The sequence below is a fragment of the Stegostoma tigrinum genome, chromosome 12, assembly GCF_030684315.1.
Source record: "Stegostoma tigrinum isolate sSteTig4 chromosome 12, sSteTig4.hap1, whole genome shotgun sequence".
Lineage (NCBI taxonomy): Eukaryota > Metazoa > Chordata > Chondrichthyes > Orectolobiformes > Stegostomatidae > Stegostoma > Stegostoma tigrinum.
Window position 1 is genome coordinate 33,825,171 of NC_081365.1, and position 22,741 is coordinate 33,847,911.

The 22,741-nt window shown below is 40.2% G+C and overlaps 1 protein-coding gene across 4 annotated transcripts in view; it reads left to right on the plus strand.

Moving 5' to 3' along the window:
- dusp27 (dual specificity phosphatase 27) overlaps positions 1–20,577 on the plus strand; it is a 40,400-nt gene extending 19,823 nt beyond the window's left edge. For all 4 annotated transcript variants that reach the window (XM_048540675.2, XM_048540674.1, XM_048540676.2 and 1 more), the window contains exons 3-6: positions 1,563–1,657; positions 3,680–3,908; positions 10,890–11,107; positions 17,524–20,577. In XM_048540675.2, coding sequence (XP_048396632.1) covers positions 1,563–1,657; positions 3,680–3,908; positions 10,890–11,107; positions 17,524–20,360 — 3,379 coding nt within the window. In that variant the 3' untranslated portion in view covers positions 20,361–20,577. The remainder of the gene's footprint in view (positions 1–1,562; positions 1,658–3,679; positions 3,909–10,889; positions 11,108–17,523) is intronic.
- Positions 20,578–22,741: the final 2,164 nt, after the last annotated feature.

Consider the following 22,741-nt stretch of genomic DNA (forward strand, 5'->3'; position numbering starts at 1 on the left):
GGGTTTTTTTAAGGAGTTTTACTAGATTCAGAGCAGGAATGAGTGGGTTGTTTTGTGAGGGAAAAGTTGAACAGACTGGAATTTGGAAAAGTGAGCAGCAACTTGATTGAAGTCTGGATAAGCCAAAACTAAGTGTTGTGTTCTAAAATTAGGGATGGCCTTTTAGGATTGACATGCAATTTTTTTTCTTTGTTAACATAAGCATGTAGTACAAGAGTAGTAAGTTATATTGAAGTTTATAAGCCAGCAGTTCTACCCCAGCTGGAGTATTACATTCAGTTCTGATACTGTAATAACAAAGGATGGGAAGGCATTGGAGAGATGGCGGAAGCAGTTTATGAGAATGATTTTTGTTTTTTTTTGTTCTATTGTCACATGTACCGGGTCCTAGAAATAAGGAATTTCAGTTACAAAAATGAATTCAAGAACTTGGGACTGGTTTCCTTGGTGAAGTAAAAACTTGGTAGAGATCTGATTAAAGTTTATGGAGGGAACCAGACAGCGTAAATAGGGAGAAAATGTCCACACTCATGAAAAGATGGACAAAGAGAGAACATCAATTTAACATTGTTAAAAGAAGCAAAAATGATCAGAGGTAAAAACTTTTCAGATTTTGAGAGTTTAACTGCCTGAGCGTGTACAGGAAGAAGGTTTAATTAAGGCATTCGAAAGGGAATGAGTTGATTATTTGAAAAGAAAGAATGTGTAGAGTTACAGGTAGAAAGCATGAGAATGCTCCTGTGAAATGTTCGTTTGGAAAGATAGTGTAGACCAGATGGGCTGAATAGCTTCCTTCTGCCCTGTAAATTTTTCTGTAATTCTATGTTCCCTATTTATACCAAACTTTGCAATAATTTAAAGCAGCTAAAGGAATGAACTTGCAAAAACCAAAAGAACTGCAGATGCTGTAAATCAGGAACAAAAACAAAATTGCTGGAAAAGCTCAGCAGGCCTGGCAGCATTTGTGGAGGAGAAAACAGAGTTAACGTTTCGGGTCTGGTGACCCTTCCTCAGAACCGGATGAACTTGCAACCTTGTGATTGTACATATTTTACTTAAAAGAACATTCAACAGAATGTGGCAACAAACATGTTTCTCTTTTCTGTGAACTAGATCTTCACAATGTGAATAATTTTGGAAAACCTCCCCTGTTGCACTTCAAACAGTTCTATTGACATGTTTAATATATGTCTGAGACCAAAAAGGGTCTTGGCTTCATGTGTGGCCCAAAAGGCAACACCCCCAGCAGTACAGTGATCCTTCAGTATTCGACTGAAGCATCCATCTAGATAAAGAGTTTAACCCTAGAGTGGGACTTGAAACCACAACTTTTTGACTCCGAAACAAGCCTTCTATCCATGAGATGTAAAACTTGCAAAAATGGAAGTGTAAGACCTCCTCTAAAATTAAAAAGCGCTGCTAATGGTAAAGTAAAAATAATAAATGCCACCTACTAAAGCAGCTAAATAAACAATGAGTTGTTTGAGACGAGGAGCAACGATGAAAGAAGGGCAAAGAAATTCTTCACACTTAAACAATGTGTTTTTTATTTTCATTGACAGATTTTCCATTATGTCAGATACAGACACAGAGAGCATCTTCATGGAGCCCATCCATCTCTCTTCCACAGTTGCTGCAGCCAAGATAATTAATGAAGGTAAGAACCTCATCTTTCTACATTATCTCCAGAAATATGTCAAATTTTAACAGATCCTGCAGTCCCAACTTTAATTCCAGACAGATTTTGTGCAGGTGGTGGGCAATCGGTAGAAATTGTAACTCAGCTATTGCCTCTGCAAAGAGGTCCGGGTATGTTTTACCTTTTCTTATTGCCATTACTCTCCAAATGTAGAAGTAATGTTTACAACAGGTTTGATCTTTCAACGTTAAGAACTGAAGAGAAGTTAATATACTGCATTTCAGTTCCTATGGAATATGTAGGAGTCTGTGTTCAGATTCTAAAGCCATTCGGTGAAGGGAAGAAGTTTAAAACATGACTTGGCCTGATACTTATAGATTTAAATATCTTGGAAAAACTCACTGATCCAAATGTACTCCATTACAAAGAGTCAGCATGGAAATCTGCAACATTTTGAATATTTAAAAATTTCAGAATCTTAAACCAGTTCAGATAAACTTAGATTCCTAAACTTGTGGGGAGAAACTCATGACACAATGTACACAGAGATAATAAAATGTGAGGCTGGATGAACACAGCAGGCCAAGCAGCATCTCAGGAGCACAAAAGCTGACGTTTCGGGCCGAGACCCTTCATCAGAGAGGGGGATGGGGAGAGGGAACTGGAATAAATAGGGAGAGGGGGGAGGCGGACCGAAGATGGAGAGTAAAGAAGATAGGTGGAGAGAGTATAGGTGGGGAGGTAGGGAGGGGATAGGTCAGTCCAGGGAAGACGGACAGGTCAAGGAGGTGGGATGAGGTTAGTAGGTAGATGGGGATGCGGCTTGGGGTGGGAGGAAGGGATGGGTGAGAGGAAGAACCGGTTAGGGAGGCAGAGACAGGTTGGACTGGTTTTGGGATGCAGTGGGTGGGGGGGAAGAGCTGGGCTGGTTGTGTGGTGCAGTGGGGGGAGGGGACGAACTGGGCTGGTTTAGGGATGCAGTAGGGGAAGGGGAGATTTTGAAACTGGTGAAGTCCACATTGATACCATATGGCTGCAGGGTTCCCAGGCGGAATATGAGTTGCTGTTCCTGCAACCTTCGGGTGGCATCATTGTGGCAGTGCAGGAGGCCCATGATGGACATGTCATCTAGAGAATGGGAGGGGGAGTGGAAATGGTTTGCGACTGGGAGGTGCAGTTGTTTGTTGCGAACTGAACGGAGGTGTTCTGCAAAGTGGTCCCCAAGCCTCCGCTTGGTTTCCCCAATGTAGAGGAAGCCGCACCGGGTACAGTGGATGCAGTATACCACATTGGCAGATGTGCAGGTGAAACTCTGCTTAATGTGGAATGTCATCTTGGGGCCTGGGATAGGGGTGAGGGAGGAGGTGTGGGGACAAGTGTAGCATTTCCTGCGGTTGCAGGGGAAGGTGCCGGGTGTGGTGGGGTTGGAGGGCAGTGTGGAGCGAACAAGGGAGTCATGGAGAGAGTGGTCTCTCCGGAAAGCAGACAGGGGAGGGGATGGAAAAATGTCTTCGGTGGTGGGGTTGGATTGTAAATGGTGGAAGTGTCGGAGGATAATGCGTTGTATCCGGAGGTTGGTAGGGTGGTGTGTGAGAACGAGGGGGATCCTCTTAGGGCGGTTGTGGCGGGGGCGGGGTGTGAGGGATGTGTTGCGGGAAACACAGAGATATTTTATTTTATTTTATTTTGTTGAGTCATAATGATTTTGAAAGAAAATCAGATAATACATTTTTGAAAAAATGTGTTGTGTACTTGTAAGAAATGAGTTAATTCACTTTTTGACTTGGTATAAGATGGTATTTTGAGTAATGGATTGATTCAAATATGCTAGGACATCTAGTAAGGTACTTTTATCCAACCCTTGGAATAGTATCTTTATCTACAAGTCTTTTGTTGGATGATCTTTCTACATTCTGTATTCATTTCATGTTTCTTACTTTGGATTTCATGCTGTCTGTGTTTCATTGCTCCAGTGTTCAGTCTAAACTTTAAATGATGCCATTATATCTGTTGTTAATCCTTTGTCTTTTGTATCTGAAGAATTGAAACCCAAAGAAATAAAGGTTGAGCCAATGTCACCAAAAATGATGGAATCAGCTGAGCAGCTACTGGTGGAAGATCTTTATAATCGGGTGAAAGTAAAATTTGATGACACCAGCAAATTCAACACTCCTTGCATCATGGACATTCAGCGTGCACTGATGCACAAGTTGGAGGCCCCCAGAGAACTAATGGATGAGGTGTGGCCAAATGTCTTCATAGCTGAAAAGTAAGTTTTAAATAAGTAATACAAGAGCAAAATACTGCAAATGTAGAAATCTGACATAAAACCAGGGCAAAAAAAAGCACTCTGCAGGTCAGGTAACATCTGTGGGTAGGAAAAAATGAGCCTTCAGGTAGAATGTTAGTCTCATAGAGTCATGACATGGACACAAGTTAAATTGGGGGAATTTAAATTGTGATTGCTTTTCCCCTCTTAAGTCCACACAGTGAGGTATTGGTTGATTTACTCAATGCTGGGGTTTCAGAAGCTTCTGGAAATATAATCATGTGTTGAACTTCTGCCAATTCATGAGACCAGTAAGACTATCTATTTTTAGAAGATACAGAAGATAGAACAATTTTCTTGGGGGATTCTCTTTATATCCTCTGGTCAAGACAACAGCTACAACATTGAGGGAGCATTCAACTTGTCTCTCTATGAAAGCAATGCAACTGATCCCTTATTCTCACCCTAACCCCTATCCCTACAATTTCTTTTTCTTCAGATGCTTCTCCAGTCCCCTTTTGAAAGCCCTTATGTTACCTGCCTCCATCACATTCTGAGCCCATATGTTCCAAGTGCTAACAACTGTGCAAAACAACTTTTTCCTCCCGTAGCTTTGGGATTTTTTCCCCAGTCACCTTCATTTAGTGTCCTCTAGTTCCAAAGCCCCTGCCAATGGGAAAAGTTTCTCTCTTTCTATGCAGGGGAGGTGATGGTTTAGTAGTATTATTTCTGAACATTTAATCTAGATACAAAAACAAAGTTGCTGGAATAGCTCAGCAGGTCTGCCGGTAACTCTGAAGGAAATAAACAGAGTTCATATTGAGGTCCAGGGACTGTTCCTCAGAATGTTAACTCTCTGATTTTTTTCTTCACAGATGCTGCCAGACCTGCAGAGCTTTTTCAGCAACTTCTGTTTTTGTCTCTGATTTACAGCATCTGCAGTTCTTTCGGATTTTTATTTAATCCAGAGACACAGGCAATGTTCTGTGGACCTGGGTTTGAATCCCGCCAAGGCAGATGGTGGAATTTGAATTCAATAAATATCTGAAATTTAGAGACTAATGATGACCATTGTTGTTGTCAGTTGTTGGAAAAACCCATCTGTTTCACTGATGCCCTTTCGGGAAGCAAACTGCCATCCTTATCTGGTCTGGCCTACATGTGACTCCAGACCCACAGCAATGTAGTCGCCTCTTAACACCTTCTGGGCAATTAGGGATGGGCAGTAAATGCTGGCCTAAGCCAGTGATGCCCTCATCCTGAAAATGAATAAAAAGAAGTCCCAACCCCACATGATTTTGAATAATTCTGTCAAATCTCTTCTCAACATTTTCTAAGGAAACAATGTCCCACTCCTGCAACCCATGTGACTGAAGTGACTCATCCTGGCACTGTTTAAATTAATATTTTCTGCACTCTCTCTAAAGCATTCATATCCTTCCTAAAGTATTGGGCAGTATGCTCCAGTTCAGGTTAAACTAGAATTTCTAAAGATTCATCATAATTTTGTGGCTTCTGACTCCTTACTGTCATTTCTAAAACCCAACGTTCCTCATGCCTGTTTAACCACCTTTTCAATCTGTGCTACCACCTTCAATCATTTCCAACAGATTTTGGTCTCTGTGGTCCTGCAGTCCCTTTGGCATAATGCCCTTTATATTGCCTCTCCTCATTCTTCCTCCCAAATTATATCACTTGATACTGCTGTACATGAAATTTCATCCGTCACATGTCCTCTCCTTCCACCCACCTATATCCTCTTGAAGTTTATTACTGTCCTCTTCATTGTCAAGTTTTGTGTCATGTGAAGCTTTTGAAGTTTTCAGCTGCACATCCAAGTTGGGGATATTAATGTATATCAAGTAAAGTAACAATCCTTGTCAGGTCAATGATTGTTCTTCACTACCAAAAAAATGATTGGAACTGCAACAGGTTATAAGCAAGTGTAGACAAGGAAAGGGAAAGTGTGTAAGGCAAAGAGAAAAAAAACAACAAAAGATATTATGCTGAAATACAAAGGAGATGGCAATGGAAAACAAAGATGCAAATATTAGAAATCTGAAATAAAAACAGAAATGTTTAGAGTACTCATCAGGTCCAGCAATATCTATGGAGAGAGAAATAGAGTTAGCGTCAATTCAGTTTCTCTGCCTATAGATGCTGCCAGACTTGCTGAGATGGTGTTGGGACAAGTAAAACAACAAAAGCTGTGTATAAAGAAAGTTTGAAGAAACTGAAGGCAGAGGTTACAATCTGATTCTGAACAGTATTGAGTCCATAAGAGTGTAAAAGGTTGAATCAAAAGATGAAGTGACCTACTTGTTGAGATTTATTGGAACAGTGTAGGAGTCTTAGGGTAAAGAGTTCAGAGTGGTCGTAGGGGGAGAGAATTAAAATAACAGGCAACAAAGTATTGTTTGCCAATCAACTGGGATGTGCTGCAAAATGATCACCTAATCTTGATCTCACCAACGTAGAGGAGATTGTATGTCAGTCACTGTTTCATCTTGACAAGGTGTTTAAACACATTCTTTCACAATGTTCCTGGAGAGACCTGGGTGTAGGAGAGGAGGAAATTTGGAAATCTAGTTTTAGAACGTGAAACAGTGACCCCTTATTCTGACAGAACAGGCGTAAGTGCAGCATATGGAGAGCTGAAAATCTGGAGCTGATCCCAGTGCTTGTTTCTTGTGCTGGGTTGTGGAAAGCTGGGGCCAGGAGTGGTGGTGGGAAGCGATTTTGAGGTAGAGTGGAAATGTTTGATTATTGATGGCTCTTGACTGTTCCAAACACAGTTCTGATGTCTTGGAAATTATATTACTTTGTGTCATTAGTGCAATGTCATTTCGTAATGCCAAAAATAGCCAGAGAAATCTCTTAAAGTGAACTCATTACCTTTGCATCAATATTATATTGAACATGCTCCTACTTTTGTTTTACTCCCTTTGACAAAATTTATTTGGGGATTTGATTTCTTCACTTCAAAACAAACCTTGCTGAGTATCCGCAATATGAGCGTTTACTTCGGAATTCTGCCAACTGTATTCAAAGTGTTTATTTTATTTGCTCATGGGACATGAACGTTGCTGGCAAGTCCAAAATTTATTATCTTTCCTGAGTGCTTTTGGGAGGGGCTCAATGAGCTACTGCTTCAAATCCTGCAGTCCATGTCGCGCAAAATTGTAACTGAAAGAACTGTGGACGTTGTAATCAAGAACAAAAACAAAGTTGCTGGAAAAACTCAGCAGGTCTGTGAAGGAAGAAACAGAGTTAATGTTCCTCCTTGTTCCAAGGAAGGATGACTAGACCCGAAACATTAACTTTGATTTTTTTTCTTCACAGATGCTGCCGGACCTGCTGAGTTTTTCCAGCAACTTTGTTTTTGTAGCGGTAAATTGATTTTGGTGCTGAGTTGGTTTTAATGCTATTTGTCATTTTCCTCACAGTTTCATATAACAGACTGACTTCATAAGCCATTTCAGAGGGCAATCAAGAGTCAACCATATTAATACGGGTCTAGAATCACCTACAGGCCTGATAGTGTTAGGACTTCTTTTTGCTGTGTAAATGGTATCCCCTCTTCAAGTCAGTTTCTTACATCCTCATCCTATTCCTGATGAGAACAAGTTTTCTTTCTTAAAGGACTTTGTAAGCCAGTTGGATTTTTACAATAATAAATGGTATTTACTTGTATATTATAAAATGGTAATGCTTCATGGTCACCCTTATTGATACTAGCTTCTTATTCCAGATCTATTTAATTAGCTGAATTTAAATTCCCCACTTAACTTTTTGATCTCATGTCTCCAGACCTTTCGTAAAGGTCTCGGATTAGAGAGTCATAGAGTGATGGAGTTTTTACAGCATGGAAATAAGCCATTTGGCCCATCATTTCCAAGCTGATTATTAAGCACATATCTATTCTAATCCCATTTTCAGTATTCAGCCTGTAGCCTTATATACAATGGTGTTTCAAGTGCTAATCTGAATACTTCTTAAATGTCTTTACGGTTATCACTGCATTTTTTTAGGGCAGTGAGTTCCAAGTACCCACAACCTTTGGATATGAAAACAGTTTCCTCAAATCTCCTCTAAACCTTCTGCTCCTTACCTTAAAACTGTGCCCCCGCCTAGTTATTGACCCTTCTACAAAGTGGAAAAGCTTCACCCTATCTGCCCTATATATTGCTCACATGACTTTGTACATGTCAAACAGGTTCCCCCTGAACCTACTCTGCGCTACAGGCCCAACAATGTAATAGCAATATACCAATGATGGTCAGTAAGGGAGGAATGGACGAACAGCATTAGACAGTGGAGGCACAGTTGAGTTTGAACAAAGACACAGCACCACTGCTTGAGTAGTAACATGCTCATGACTTAAAATAAAGGTAGAGTCAAATGAATGTCATTTCCAAGGTTATTGTTTAGTGGAAGCATTCTTCCACCATTTTATCCCTGTCATTCCTAGTAATTTCCTCCCTTCCATTGTGAAGCCCACTTCTAAACAACCAAAATCAACTATACAGCCAGACATATACTGGAGCAAAATATACAATGTCCACCAAATATCCCTTGCAACCATTGAAATGGTTGTGTGACGTGCTGTAGCTTTTTTCCTTGTTAATTCTTTTGGTGTTCTGGTTGCTAATGGAGCACTGCTTCTAAGTGGCAGAGTGACAAGAAAGCAGAATGAAATGGCTAGCTGATGACTGTCTGTAAGGAGCTTCTGTGCTGGTGGTGTTGAATTGGGATCACCAATAACGTATAGGGTTAGCCCCTGAAGACCTGGAGTGTTGAGAGAGTGTATTCAATTTTCAGCCCCTTTCTTGTATTGTGTGCCAACTTGGTCTACAATGAAAAAATAACAACGACTGACTGAGGCCCATCAGAGCAATCTGGTTGAGCATTGTGCACCCTTAGACCGGAACAGTAACAATAGACAGTATGCATGGTACTGAAAGGTTAACTGCTTGGAAGTATAAAACTTTAATATTGCAAAAAGAGACACAAAGCTGAAAATCCTTTATTGCACTGATCAGAGCTAGGATGGAAAAAGCAAACTTGTAAAAGGGATACCAACTTACACAGCAAAAGAAGAAGAGTGCTGATTATTTAGAATATCATTGGCATAGAGATGTAGCAGGAACAGTTAACTGTTAATCTCATTTGTCAGACCAGGCAGATAGACTATGACTGGTTTGGGGTGTTGTCCTGGAAATGCAGCAGGGATTATTGGGCAAGCAAAGGGTTGTTGAACCCAAACTGAAGGATGCACTGTATATTTCAAGCTCCTTTTTTCTACATGCAGTCATAAAGATGTACGGCATGGAAGTAGGCCATTCAGTCCAACTTGTCTATGCTGACCAGATATCCTACATTAATCTAGTCCCATTGCCAGCATGTGGTCCGTAAACCTCTACACCATTCCTATTCATATACCCACCCAAGTGCCTTTTAAATGTTGTAATTGTACCAGCCTCCACCACTTCCCCAGCAGCTTATTCCATACAAGCACCACCCTCTGCAAGAAAATGTTGCCCCTTAGGTCCTTTTTAAATCTTTCCCCTTTCACCTTATGCCTTCCAGTTTTGTACTCCTCTACCCTGGTGAAAGACCTTGGCTATTCACCCTAACTGTATCCCTCACATTTTGAGGTCACCCTTTAGCCTCCGACGCTCCAGGGAAAACAGCCCCAGTCTATTCAGCCTCTCCCTATAGCTCAAACGCTCCAACCCTGCAACATCCTTGTAAATATTTTCTGAACACTTCCAAGTTTCACAGCATCTTTCCAATAGCAGGGAGACCAGTAATAAATGCAGTATTCCAGAACTGGCCTAGCCAATATGACAGGGTCCCAAGTGTTGAAATATGTCGCCTCTAGCACACAAAAAAACTACACCACACTGTGAGCCTAACTGGCAATCTTAAATTGCTCTCTGGTATAATTCTTAGCACAGTTCAGGTTATTTAATAAATGTCGTCCAATAGAAGAATCACATGATTTCGAGTTCAGGCTGGTTGAGCTTGACTGCAAACTATCAATAGGATGAATCATTTGATATGACTCGCTGTGATATATGGTTATTTACCTGGTATCACACCAGCATTAAAACTCATATATCACATTGCTCTTTTGTGTGGTAGGAGAAACATTTTAGCTTGATGGCAGCGTCCTATTAAATCTGGTTCTTATGTCCTAGTCCTGATGGTTACAAGGCAACAAGCTTTAACCTCATGTCTCCTTGTAGTAGTGAAAGGTTCTAAGTGGAGACTGAAATAACAGCAGTGAAGGTAAAAGTGGTATACATGTGTTATGTTTCAATTGTCAAACACATAGTTCTTCCATCTAGAAGGTCTGTCTCTGAGCTTCACTGACTGCTTTCAATTTTCTGCAGCCTCTTACTGGATTATTTTGAGAAGGATACCACAGCGTTGGCACATCTCCTTACCTGCAGCTTCCATAATGTGATGCCTAAGATTTTTCATTATAGGGAACATCCTTAACTGCACCTTGCAAATCATCTGATTCATGTTTTCCAGCAGCTGCTGCAATGCTGTTCACCACAACAATAAGTGCTCGGTGTAGGTATATTTCAAAATGCTACATTCATCTTTCCTGGCTTCTGCACAGGAAAATCTATACTAACAAACACAAATTATCCACTCAGACGGCTAACAAAATGATTCTCACCAAATGCCGCTCACCACCACCACCTCAAGGGCAGCTAGAGATGGGCAGTGAATGCTAACCCAGCTAGTGATACCCACATCACATCTGTGAATAAAACTAAAAGTGGATGGACTGTGAGCAACAACAATCTAATGTGTGACCTTGCAGTGGTGTATTTTCCAGAGCACTTGACATCATGTTATTGTGAAAAGTGTGTTAGTTCTACAAACATGCCTGGAGCATACTTTTATGCCCTAAATTGCCATTTAGTCAGAAAATGGGAATAAACTTTAATTTTGTCTTTTCAGGGGTGCAACTGTAAATAAGGTTCGATTGAAACGGTTGGGTATAACTCACATCCTTAATGCTGCCCACGGTACAGGTGTGTATACCAAGACAGACTTTTATGCAGGAATGGAAATTCAATACCTTGGAATCGAAGCTGATGACTTTCCTGACTTTGACCTATCCAAACATTTCCGTAAAGCTGCAGAGTTTATGGATGAAGCACTTCTAACATACAGAGGTAAAAAGTGATTGAAAATTTCAAGGTTAAACAAATCAGGGCACTGTAAGAAATGGTATAGCCCCTACTGGGATTTGATGAAGCTTGGTCTTCTGTAGGTGCAATTGTTGGTTTAATCAATTTTATTAAGTGAATCTCATATCCTTGAAGTTTTGGAGTTGCCTGACATGGCCCAATTTATATTTATATAATAATCTAGTGCTAACAATATAAAGATGCATTCCACTTTTTACATGTATTGGATATAATTAATTGTCTTTCATTGGCACCTTCATATGCATCTCATATCTTTGGATCAGCAAACTGTTTCCATATTAGTTAAATAAGGCCAGATTGAAACGTTGAGCCATTTTATATCTAAGACAACAAGTGACTATACAAAGCAAGAATTATGATTAGATTCAGTTAATATAATCTGTGCCATTTGGCTTTGTATAAAATCAAATAATGAACATTATGGTTGCCCATATTAATAAATCATCTTGGTTGACTAAACAAAATGTATTGTGCTACCATTTACTCTTCCACTTTGAGCCTGGGTGAAAGTTAACATTGGCAACTGTCTGTTTCTAGAGATTTTAATTCGCTAGTATTTAAAGCCAGAGTTTGATGTTAGTTCACATTGCTTCTTCTCATTCCTCAAACCTCTCTTCTCTGCATTAAATTGTATTTGTTATGTCTTTGTCCATCTGTCTCCTCCTGATATCTGTTATTGTCTTGCTCATTGCATTCCTGAGCTTTAAATCATCTGCAGGCTTCGATATTAAGCACTGAGTATCCTAGTACTGTCCGTCTGTCTTTCTGCCCTTCCCTCCTCTTTGGGTTATTGAGTTCTGTTAGATTGGCCCACAATACAGGAAAGAAGTACTGCAGTGGTTTACTGTTGTCTTCTGCAGGTTGGCTGGTCAGGATATTTTCTCAACCTTACAGCCTTAGGCACATTGGAAGTATTTACAAGCTGTCAACCAGCCTCTTTACCCTGCATTACGAACATGCTATTCATGACCAGTAAATTATGGCATGGGACTCTGGCCCATAAGTAAGTCTATAAGACCACTAAACACACGAACAACATTCCATTTAAGTTGCACTCCAGTGTTCCTTGAACTGTGATCATTGCATTGGCTTCCTGTTTCGAAAGTCATTGCTGCCCACGGGCTGCAGGTGCCCTCACACTCGGTAACAAAATTGGAGGGAATGCTGCACAGGGACAGAAGTTGGACATTTGGACCATCATGTCCACTCTGCCATTCAATTATATCATGGCTGATCCCCATAGTCCTTGATTCTGTTAGTGATTAAAAATCTATCTCTGCCTTGAATATATTTAATGGCCTAGCCTTGACAGTCTTCTGTGGGAAAGACTTTGATAGATTCACCATCCTCTGAGAGAAAATATTCCTCCTCATCTCTGTCTTAAATGGATGACCTAAAAAGTCTTAAAAATATTTGTTCACCACTCTATCCTGTCTTTATTATAATTTTGAATACTCAACCCTCACCGATCCTCTGTTACCTCAAAAATATTTTCAATGATATTAAACAAACATGGTTTCCCTCTAACAAATCTGTGCTGCTACTCTTTTTGATAAGAGTTCATGGAATTAGAGTTGACTTATTAAATGCAGGCAATTGGAACAAGCTGGCTGGGCAGCGTGGACTAATTTAGACCAAAGGGCCTGTTTCAATGCTGTATTACTCTGACTGTATGACTCTATTAGCGTGGAAGGTGGGTTGGGAAAAACTTTGACAGGAAAGAGTAGGGATCAAAACAGAAAGTGCTGGAGAAACACAGCAGGCCTAGCAGCATCTGTAGAGAGAGCAACAGAGTCAATATTTTGAGTCCAGTATAGTTCCAAAGAAAGGTTATTCTGGATGTTGACAGACCTGCTGAGCCTTTCTAGCACTTTCTGTTTTTATTCTTATATTTCCAGCCTAGACAGTATTTTATTTCTGCAAGAGTAGGGAAAATCAAGCATTTTGGAGTTATGACCAGTAGAGTGTCACAAAGGTCAGTGCTGAGCCCTTCTCTATTGATTGTCTATATTAACTTATGATGTGGAAGTGCTGGTGTTGGATTGGGGTGGACAATGTCAGAAGTCACATGACATCAGGTTAAAATCCAATGTGTTTATTTGAAATCATAAGCTTTTGGAGTGCTGCCCCTTTATGAGTTGAAGTGAAGAAAAGCACGTAGGTACAGTATTTAGAGGCAGAGAGATCAAAACATCATACAAATGGTGTGACTGCTTGGCTATCAGTTTCTGCTTGGCGATTCTGCCCTGTTATGTATCTCAAAGGCCACCTTGGAAGATGCTTACCCGAAGATCATAGATTATAGAATCATAGAATCCCTACAGTGTGGAAACAGGCCCTCCAGCCCAACAAGTCCACACCGACTCTTGGTGCATCACACCCAAACCCATTCCCCTCTAAGCCACCTTGGCTACACACCCCTGAACACTATGGGCAATTTAGCATCACCAATCCACCTAACCTGCACAGCTTTGGACTGTGGGAGGAAACCCACGCAGACAATGTGCAAACTCCGCACAGACAGCTGCCCAAGGGTGGCATTGAACCCAGGTCCCTGGTGCTGTGAGGCAGCAGTGCTAACCACCGTGCTGCCCAGAAGCAGAATGTCCTTGACTGCTGAATTTTCCCCAACTAGGAGGGAGCTTTCCTGTCTAGTGATTGTGCACAGTGTCCATTCATCTTTTGTAGTAGCGTCTGCTTGGTCTGGTCAATATACCATGGCTTGGGGCAACCCTGCCTGCAGTATATGAGGTAGACAACTTTGGCCAAGTCACATGAGTATCTGCTGTGCACGTGGTGGGTAGTGTTCCCGCATGTGATGGTAGTGTCCAGGTCGATGATCTGGCATGCCTTGCAGAGTTTGCCGTCGCAGGATTTTGTGGTGTTGTGATTGATGTTGTCTTGAAGGCTTAGTAGTTTACTGTGAATGACAGTCTGTTTAAGGCTTGGCGATTGTTTGAAGGTGAGAATTGGGGTCGTAGGGGTATTCTTGGTGAGATGTTCATTGCCATTGATGAGATGTTGAAGGCTGCGAAGAACATGAGGGAACATCACCCACCATGTACACGGCAGATAGTCATGTGCCTCATATGCTGCAGGCAAGGATATCCCGAAGCATGGTATATTGGCAAGACCATGTGGATGCCACGATAAGCAATGAATTGCCACCACACAACAATCACGAGGCAGGGATGTTCCCTCCTAGTTGGGGAACAGTCAAAGACATTCAGCCTCGGATCTTCCGCTAAGCACCCTCCAAGATGGCATTAGAGATACACGACAACACAGAATCGCTGAGCAGAAACTGACAGCCAAGTTCTATAACCATGAAAGCAGTGTCAACCATGATCTTGGGTTCATGTTGCGCTACATGTAACCCCACCATACTGTTCTGAATCTGTTAAAATCTTCCTCATTGTCCTGTTTTGACACTATCACCTTGATAATTTGTTATGATTTCTCTGCCTTATTTTGTGCAGTTTTGTATTACTTGTCACTTTGGTTAGACTGTGGCATACGACTCTTATGCTTATCATTTTATTCTTGTCACTTGATTTGTATCCAGCACCACCTTATTCTTAATATTATGGAATTATTTCTCTGCCTCAATTAATCAGATTATAGGTCATCACCTCATTTGCTATTCAGCTGTTGACACTTTATTCACACTTTTTAACACTTAATCACCTGCAGAGACTTATTATTCAGCCGATTTACACTCCACTCATACCATTTGTATGGCCTTTTGATCACTCTGCCTATAAATACTGTGCCTATATGCTTCTGTTCACTTCACCTGAATTTGGGACAGCGCTTCAAAAGCTTGTGATTTAGACTAAGCCTGTTGGACTATAACCTGGTGTCATGCGACTTCTGACCTTGTATTAACTTAGAGAAAGAGATAGAGAGTAATGCATCTACATTTGCTGACAAAGCTGGGTGTGAATGCAAGCTGTGGGTGTGACAAAAACAGATCTCAAAATGATGTCGACAGGTAAAGTGAGACGGCCACAAGGTAGCAGATGGAATATAATGTTGGGAAAAGATGGCTTATTCCCTTAGGTCATTAAAAATAGAAAAGCGTTTTTTAAAAAGGCTTGAAACTTGTAAACTCTGATAATCAGAAAGCGTCATCTAGAACTGTTCCAGATGTGGTCTAGCTAGATATTTTTTATAGCTGAGGCATGACTTCTATCCATGTGTATAGTGGGCATTCAAATATAAAGGGCAGAATTCAATTTGCCTTTTTGATTATTTTATATGATAATGTAAGTGAGGTAACTGTGACCGGTTGGGGGAAGTGTGCCGGGGTGGATGAGTAAAGCTATGACTGCAGGTGACAAGACCCGTGAGAGTGGGTGAAAAGGGTGGGCTGAGCTTCACAGTGGTCATTCCTGCCTCAGCACCTACAACCCAACATTTCAGCTCACAACTCCACTTGGGGTTCCAAAACCTACTTTAGGGAGCCCTGACTTAGAGTGAAATTGAGGAAACAAGGAAATGGCAAAATTGTCGAACAGCTATTCTGTCTGTCTTCACATGAGTAGACTTAAAATAAATTCTGAGTATTTGAAAATCAAGAAATAAAATTAGAGAGAAATGTAAAATAATCTCAATCGCTAAGGCAATGGTACGGGGAAAGTTCTTAGACATAAAGCCTGAAAGGTCCCCCAGACCTGACAATCTGCAAGGCCTTAAAATAAGTGGCTTCAGAGACAGTGCATGCATTGGTTATGATCTTACAATAGGTACTACGATAGGGCTTGAATCATATCCTTAAATTATTATCTCTACTATCTGGATTACTAGCCCAATGACATTAATACTGCGTCATCTTCTCCTATACTTGAATTCATTTGACAGTGATTTATTGAAATGGTTTGAGGAAGTAACAAGCAAGGCTCATTAAGGGAAACCTAATCATGCACAAAAGGTTGGCATAATTGAAAGGGGAGAATTGGAGGCTCTGGGGAAAGGGCAGAGCAGGGCAACCTATCATACTTTCACAAATGGAAACATTTTCTCCCAATTTACTCTGTCTATTCCTTTCATCATTTTGCATATTTCAGTCAGATCTCATCGCAGTCTTTGCTTTTTAGAAAGTTCTCGAAACAATATTTCAGTACAAAACTAATAATTACTTGCAGGTTAATAAAGGAGAGCCAGCATGGACGTTTTAAGGAAAAATCATGTTTAACAACTTCACTAGAGCTTTCTGAAGTCAGTGTGTTGGTCAGGGTAGTGCTGTTAATATGCTGTAGATGGATTTCCAGAAGTCATTTGATAAAGTATCGCACAATTGAATTGTGAGCAAACTCACAGTAACAACATGGCTCAAATTGGCTAAGTTACAGGAAATAATGTGTACTGCCATAGAAACCCATAAACATGATACAGTACAAAGGATGCTATTCAACCCATCTTGACCATACTGACACAAGCAACCCAGATGCCTTTTCTAATCCCATCTTCCTGTGCACAGCCTATAGCCCTGCAGCTTACATCACTTAAGGTGCAGATAAAAGTACTTCTTAAAAAGTTTAGAATCTGTGTCTCCACCACAGGCAACTCAGGCAGCAAATTCCAGACACCTACCATCCTCTGTGTAAGAGGTGTTTTCCTCATGTCACTTCCAATCCTTCTGTCACTTAGCTTGAATGTATGACCCTTGACTTTTGAACCCTCTGCCAACGGAAACAGCTTCCTTCTGTCTACACTCTCTCTACCCTCTCAATTTTTTTAAAAACCTCAATCATGTCACCCCTCAGCCTCCTCTGTGAGAAAGAAAATCAATCCCAACCTCTCCAATCTCTCCTGGTGGCCACAATTCTCCAACCCTGGCAACATGCCAGTAAATCTTCTTTGCACTTTCTCCACAGTAGTTATGTCCTTCCAGTAATGTAGAGACCAGAGCTGCACACAATACTTCACTTAATGGATGCTTTTCAGACTCTGGGAATGAAAAGTATGAAAGTGTGCTCCCCGGCTGTCGCTGTTGGGATTCTTGTTTTTCCTGACATACATTAATGATCCAGATTTTGGAAAACAGGGCACAACTTCAAAATCATTTTGGAATGCTCTTTATGCAGGAATTACTTGTATAGGATTCTACCCTTCTTTGAGATGGATTGTTATTATTGCCATGAAATGATGGTTCCCTGTGGCAACATGTGCTTGTAACTCACTAACCTCGTTTACCACTCGCTTTGCATTTATTTTGTGTTTTGTCCTACTATTCCTGTATTTCAATAACCATGTAAATTCTGCCTTCAGGACATAAGCCTTTTCCCATGTGGAAATATATCTGTTCCATGCACGGGTAATAATTATAACAAGAGAAGTAGTTTAATGTTGAAAGCCATTTTTTTGCATTTCCACAGGTAAAGTTTTAGTTTGCAGTGTCATGGGAGTCAGTCGATCAGCAGCCCTGGTGACAGCCTACCTTATGATTTTCCACCATATGACAATCATGGAGGCTTTGATGATGCTACGTAAAAAACGCCCAATCTTCCCAAATGAAGGATTCTTGATGCAGCTTAGGGAATTAAATGAAAACCTTTTGGATGAGCGTGGTCAATGTGCTTTTGATGATGACGATGATGAGACTCTAAGCCAATGCTCTGTCATAGAAGCAAAAAGCTGTTCTGTTTCTGTGGCCAAAGAGGAGGCACAGAGCATCATGGGAGCTAAGGCACATTCTATCATGGTGGAAGAGGAGGACACGGCCAGCTTAATTGCTAATAGTTTAATGAGCTCTGTAGCAAAATCAAGCATTGCTTCCAAAAGGCCATCATTAATTGATGAAGCTGAAGAGGAAAGGATTTATGAAGAGTGGAGAGCAAAACAAGGTATGCCACTAAAAGAACGAACCAAAAAACCAAGAGAGGATAGATCCAAACTTCCTGAAGATTTTGAGGAAGCAAATAATGTGGATTGGCTCGTTAGGGAATGGCAAAGCAGAAATGAAAAATTTCAGTTGGATCCAGTTTGGCAGCTTGAACAACTGAGCAATAGTGAAGAAGATAGAGAATCCGTTATTGCAGGAAGTAGTCAATATCCTGCCAGTAAGCAAGATGACTCAGCAAGTGTTGGCAGTCTTGACAGTGATCTTCTTCAACAACGTTTGGAATATTTAAATAAGCCAAGGAGAACTCGAAATGACTCCTTGTCCACTGAAGCTAGCACGTGGGATATGTGGGATGAACGATTGCTTGAGATCAGCAAGAAAGCCGCAAGAGGTGATGATAGCAGTAGCATTGCCTCTTTTAACTATGGTGAAAAAAGGAGAGACCCAGATGAAGAAAATTCTGTATTGTCAGAGACTAGTTCTTTGTTCAACTTCTGCAAGAAAAACAAAGACAATCTGACCCCTCTAGAAAGGTGGCGCATCAAACGGATACAATTTGGATGGAATAAAAAGGATCCCAAAGCAGATGATGAGAACACCCCTGATGAAAGTGAGGAGGGAAAGAAAAGAGAACAAATATCACTTGCTGATGTCAACCTGACTGCTTATCAAAGCTGGAAGTTGAAACATCAGAAAAAGTTGGGCAATGAAAATAAAAATGAGATAATAAATTTGACAAAAGATGGAGATATTACATCCGAGAGGACTAAGCAAAGGCGTGCTGAGGTCTTGGAACGTTCCAAACGAACATTAGAAGAGAGTAAATCCTTATCTGGGTATGAGACGGATTGTTCAATGAGTGGAAGCATTCCACTATCTATTTTTGGGTGCAGAATGTCCGATAGAAGCGTAAGTGATGATGCTGCTTCTATATTAAGCATGCAGAGTAGTGGAACATCAATGTCCAGAGCAAGAACTGCCTCAGCCACTGCAGTCCCTATGCCACCATTGCAAGTAAATGCTGATGCTACTGTTTCACTTTCCAGTATTCAGGATTGGATTGCTTCTGTGGTTAATGAGCAAATTGCGCTAAAGCAAAATGAGATCATTGGTGCTGTCCCGATAGACAAAAGCCTCCAACAAGGAGCTACTGCAAGATGTATAGACAATGACAAAATGTCACTTCTCAGCATGCAGTCTGGAAAAGCCTGTGCTGGTTCCCTTCTGGGGCCTAAAGCAGTTCGCAGCACAGATGCTCAGTCTGTCTTGTCATGCAGCAGCCTGTCTAGCTTCAAGTCTGAAGGCTTCAACTCAAAAGAGAAGATCACAAAAACAAGCAAACCACTTTATAGCTTATTTGCAGATGAAATTAACTTTAAAAAGTTAGACTGCAAGAACAAGGAAATTAAAAGCGAAATGAAAGATAAAATGGATGCATATCAAAAAGAAAAGGTTGTGTTTGACAATAAACGGAGCACAATGTTTAAAAAGAAGAAGAGAGATGAAAGTGAAGATGAGGTTTTGGTTGAAACAAATTCAGAGTGTTTTTCCAGTTCAAGAACAGATAAGTTTGATACAACATCCAACATTTCAGATAATCATTCATACACATGCAGCAGTATTCCAGCATCACCTACCAATATAGAGAAATGGATCAGTGATATTAAGGAAGTCTCTGACAACAAAACCTTTGCATATGACCAGGTTATGAATGAAGACAAAAGGCTCACTTCAAATTCTTACCTCCACAAAGCTTTTAGTGAGTCATTGCCAAAACACCAATTGGATGTGACAAAAGATTCAGCTTCATTGTGTACTATGAAAGATGTTGATTTGAAAATGTCATTGACAGGATCTGAAGAAAATACATCTCGAAGATTTGCTTCAGCATGCAGGACAAATGTTGAGGGTAATAACTTAACTAAGTTGAAATATTCCACCCCACCACCTGACTACAGTTTTCAAAGGCCAATGACTGAAGAACCTGGTAGTTCTAGCGAACTGCACTCCAAAACATCTTGTATTGAAATGAAATGTCCATATCCAAATGTTGGTCTCCTGACATCAGACCAACCAGCCACTCATCTTTTCCCTAAGAGGTCTTGTTTGCCTCATGCAGAGATAGGACTAAGTACTTATGATGATACCCTGGAGAGCTATCCAAAGAGAACATTTAACCAGAGTTTTGCAAATACACAGGAACGGGGCAGTGCAAAAAGGAATAACCATGACCTTGAGAATCCTACAGCAAAGAAAGGTATGAAGCCTGCATCAGGAAACAGTAGTGACGATGATGATAAAATTATAGCTGCTTGGAGAAATCGTCAAGAAATCAGAATGAAGGATAAAAGAAAGTGCCAAACAGAATAAATATAAAAATTATGCGTTCAGTGGAATTAATGAATGAGAAGCTGTATGAGAAATTGAAGTGCACACAGAAATAAAGTAGCCAATTTTAGCAAGCAATTTAACCACCCCCAGCCCGCAACAAACCTGATATGAGCAGTGCAATGCTTTGCATCAGCAAAATTATAAATTTAATGAATATGTTGTGATGTTTGTACGAAAAATATTTTGCAACCCTGTGGCAATAAAATCTATGTCAATATATACTTTTTGCTTAAATGAGTTCTTCAGTTTACTCTTCAGTATTTCATGTCCGGCTTCCACTTTCAAAGAGGTTATAAGGTGATTTTAATTCTCAGTCTGAGAAAATACCACTGGGATGTAGCTCAAATGGAACATTTCCACTTCCTGCTGTATCGATGAAACTGAGCTTTTAACACTGTTAGTTTGGGGGCGGGGTAGGGGGGAATGCCAATGTGACAGGAGCCGTATTGATAGAATGCAAATTTGGGATCGTGTTGTGAAAAAAAATGACAACTTTACTTTTACCGTAGATTGAATAAAAGATTTCTGTGTGAAACATTTTGAAATTATACATTTAAAAGTTTGCAAGGGACACATTGTGGACTCACTGCAGATTTTTAAAGCACAATGTTTAAAGAACTGAACCTTGGAACATTTTGTTTCTGGCCTTGGCTCTGCACACTCTGAGTGTAACTTCTGATCAATGGTCGAAGCAATTTGTCTTGATCTCTCAGGTCTATTTGGACTAAGAGGCACGGGGGTCTTGCCTACATTAACTTGCAGTATTGTGCGTTGGGTGGGGGAGGGTCACTGGCCTTTCTTTGACTTCAGGCAGGGAACTACTGTTGACTTTGCTTATTTGCCCATGGGACTGTGTGTTATTAATGACCAACTTGAAATATTGCCTGCAGTCATTCTAAGATTACCTTGGGTCATATAATGCATTACACCTACAAAAAAAGTTCCATTTTAGAAACACAATCACTCACACATTTTCGGTTATTACTTAATATTTTTCCTGTATTGCAATTTTACAGATAGGACAATAAAATGGATTCTTTCTAAAGAATTAATTTGATAGTAAAAGTATAAATATTATTTTTTGTGAAGAAAAAATGAAGGTGGAACACTTGCCTTTCAGCATCAGGGTATTATGACAGTGTCTGTCTTCTCAAATTGAGTTTCACAGACCCTCTTGGAGCCTGGAAAGGTTTTCTGAAACTCTGCAAAATAGTTAACAGTGCACAAATAGTCTCGTATGACAGTGAAAGCAAAAACAATCCAGTAAATAGACTGACCAACAGAGCTTTCTTTCTTTAAGAAAGAAAATGACTAAATTCTACTGCCATGCGGTATGCATTTTGTGCAGGTACTGTGTACCAGTAGTGCTATTCAGGTGCTGTAAATGCATCATGAGGCAATCGGATAACTTCCATAAATTACAGACTTTAAAGAGTGTCAAAGTTGTAGATCTTTCAACAGGTTATTCCTCTTAAGTTCAGCATCACCACTGACTCCTCTATGATGCAATCATATCCTCTTTTACGGCTCAAACAGAATAAATATCTTTTACTTAAATCATCTTTTACTGCTCAATCTAGTTAAATGACAGTGTGACTTGCGGAGAGATCCTGAGTGTCATGTACTGGCTACTGAACTTGGTGCTATATGCAAATTCCTCTCTTTGGAGAAGATAAGCTTCAAAAGCGCCAAACTAAAACAGGTATAACCTCAAATCAAAGACTGTTCGTTATCTTTTTCAAAACAAAAATTAACCCTTCTTAATAAGAAGTTTTTTCTTTATAATGAAAATTCTGTAATAAAAATTACAATTACAGGAGGTTATGGGGTGCATATGAGTGTTTTACAGTTTTGAAGAACAAGAGCAGGTGGACCACCCATTATTCAGGGTGCACTGTTTACCTTTCGATTGATTCTAAACAAAACTACTAATTCCATAAATTTTGGTTTATTTACTAACTAAACTATTTGAATACAATTGTGTTGCATAATATACATGTCAAATCAGTGCAGAGGTATCATCAGCTTACATATGTGAAATAGCTTTTATTGATCCAGATTCAATATGTATCTTCCATGTTAGCAGCTGAATTTTCTAATTCTTTTCACAATCTTGTTTGTTTTTCTGAGTCCACACCAATGTTTAACCAAACAAGCACAGCAAGTATCAATACTAAACAGACACATAATCACATATGACATAATTGACACTACATGATAATCAAGGCTTTCTTTTAATGACTGCTAAGAATAAAAATCAGCTGCTGAGAGAGAGAGAGAGAGAGAGAGAGAGAGAATATTTTCACAATAATTGGTGAAGTTGAGACTTCAAGGTCCTATATCATTGCGATTAAAACCGA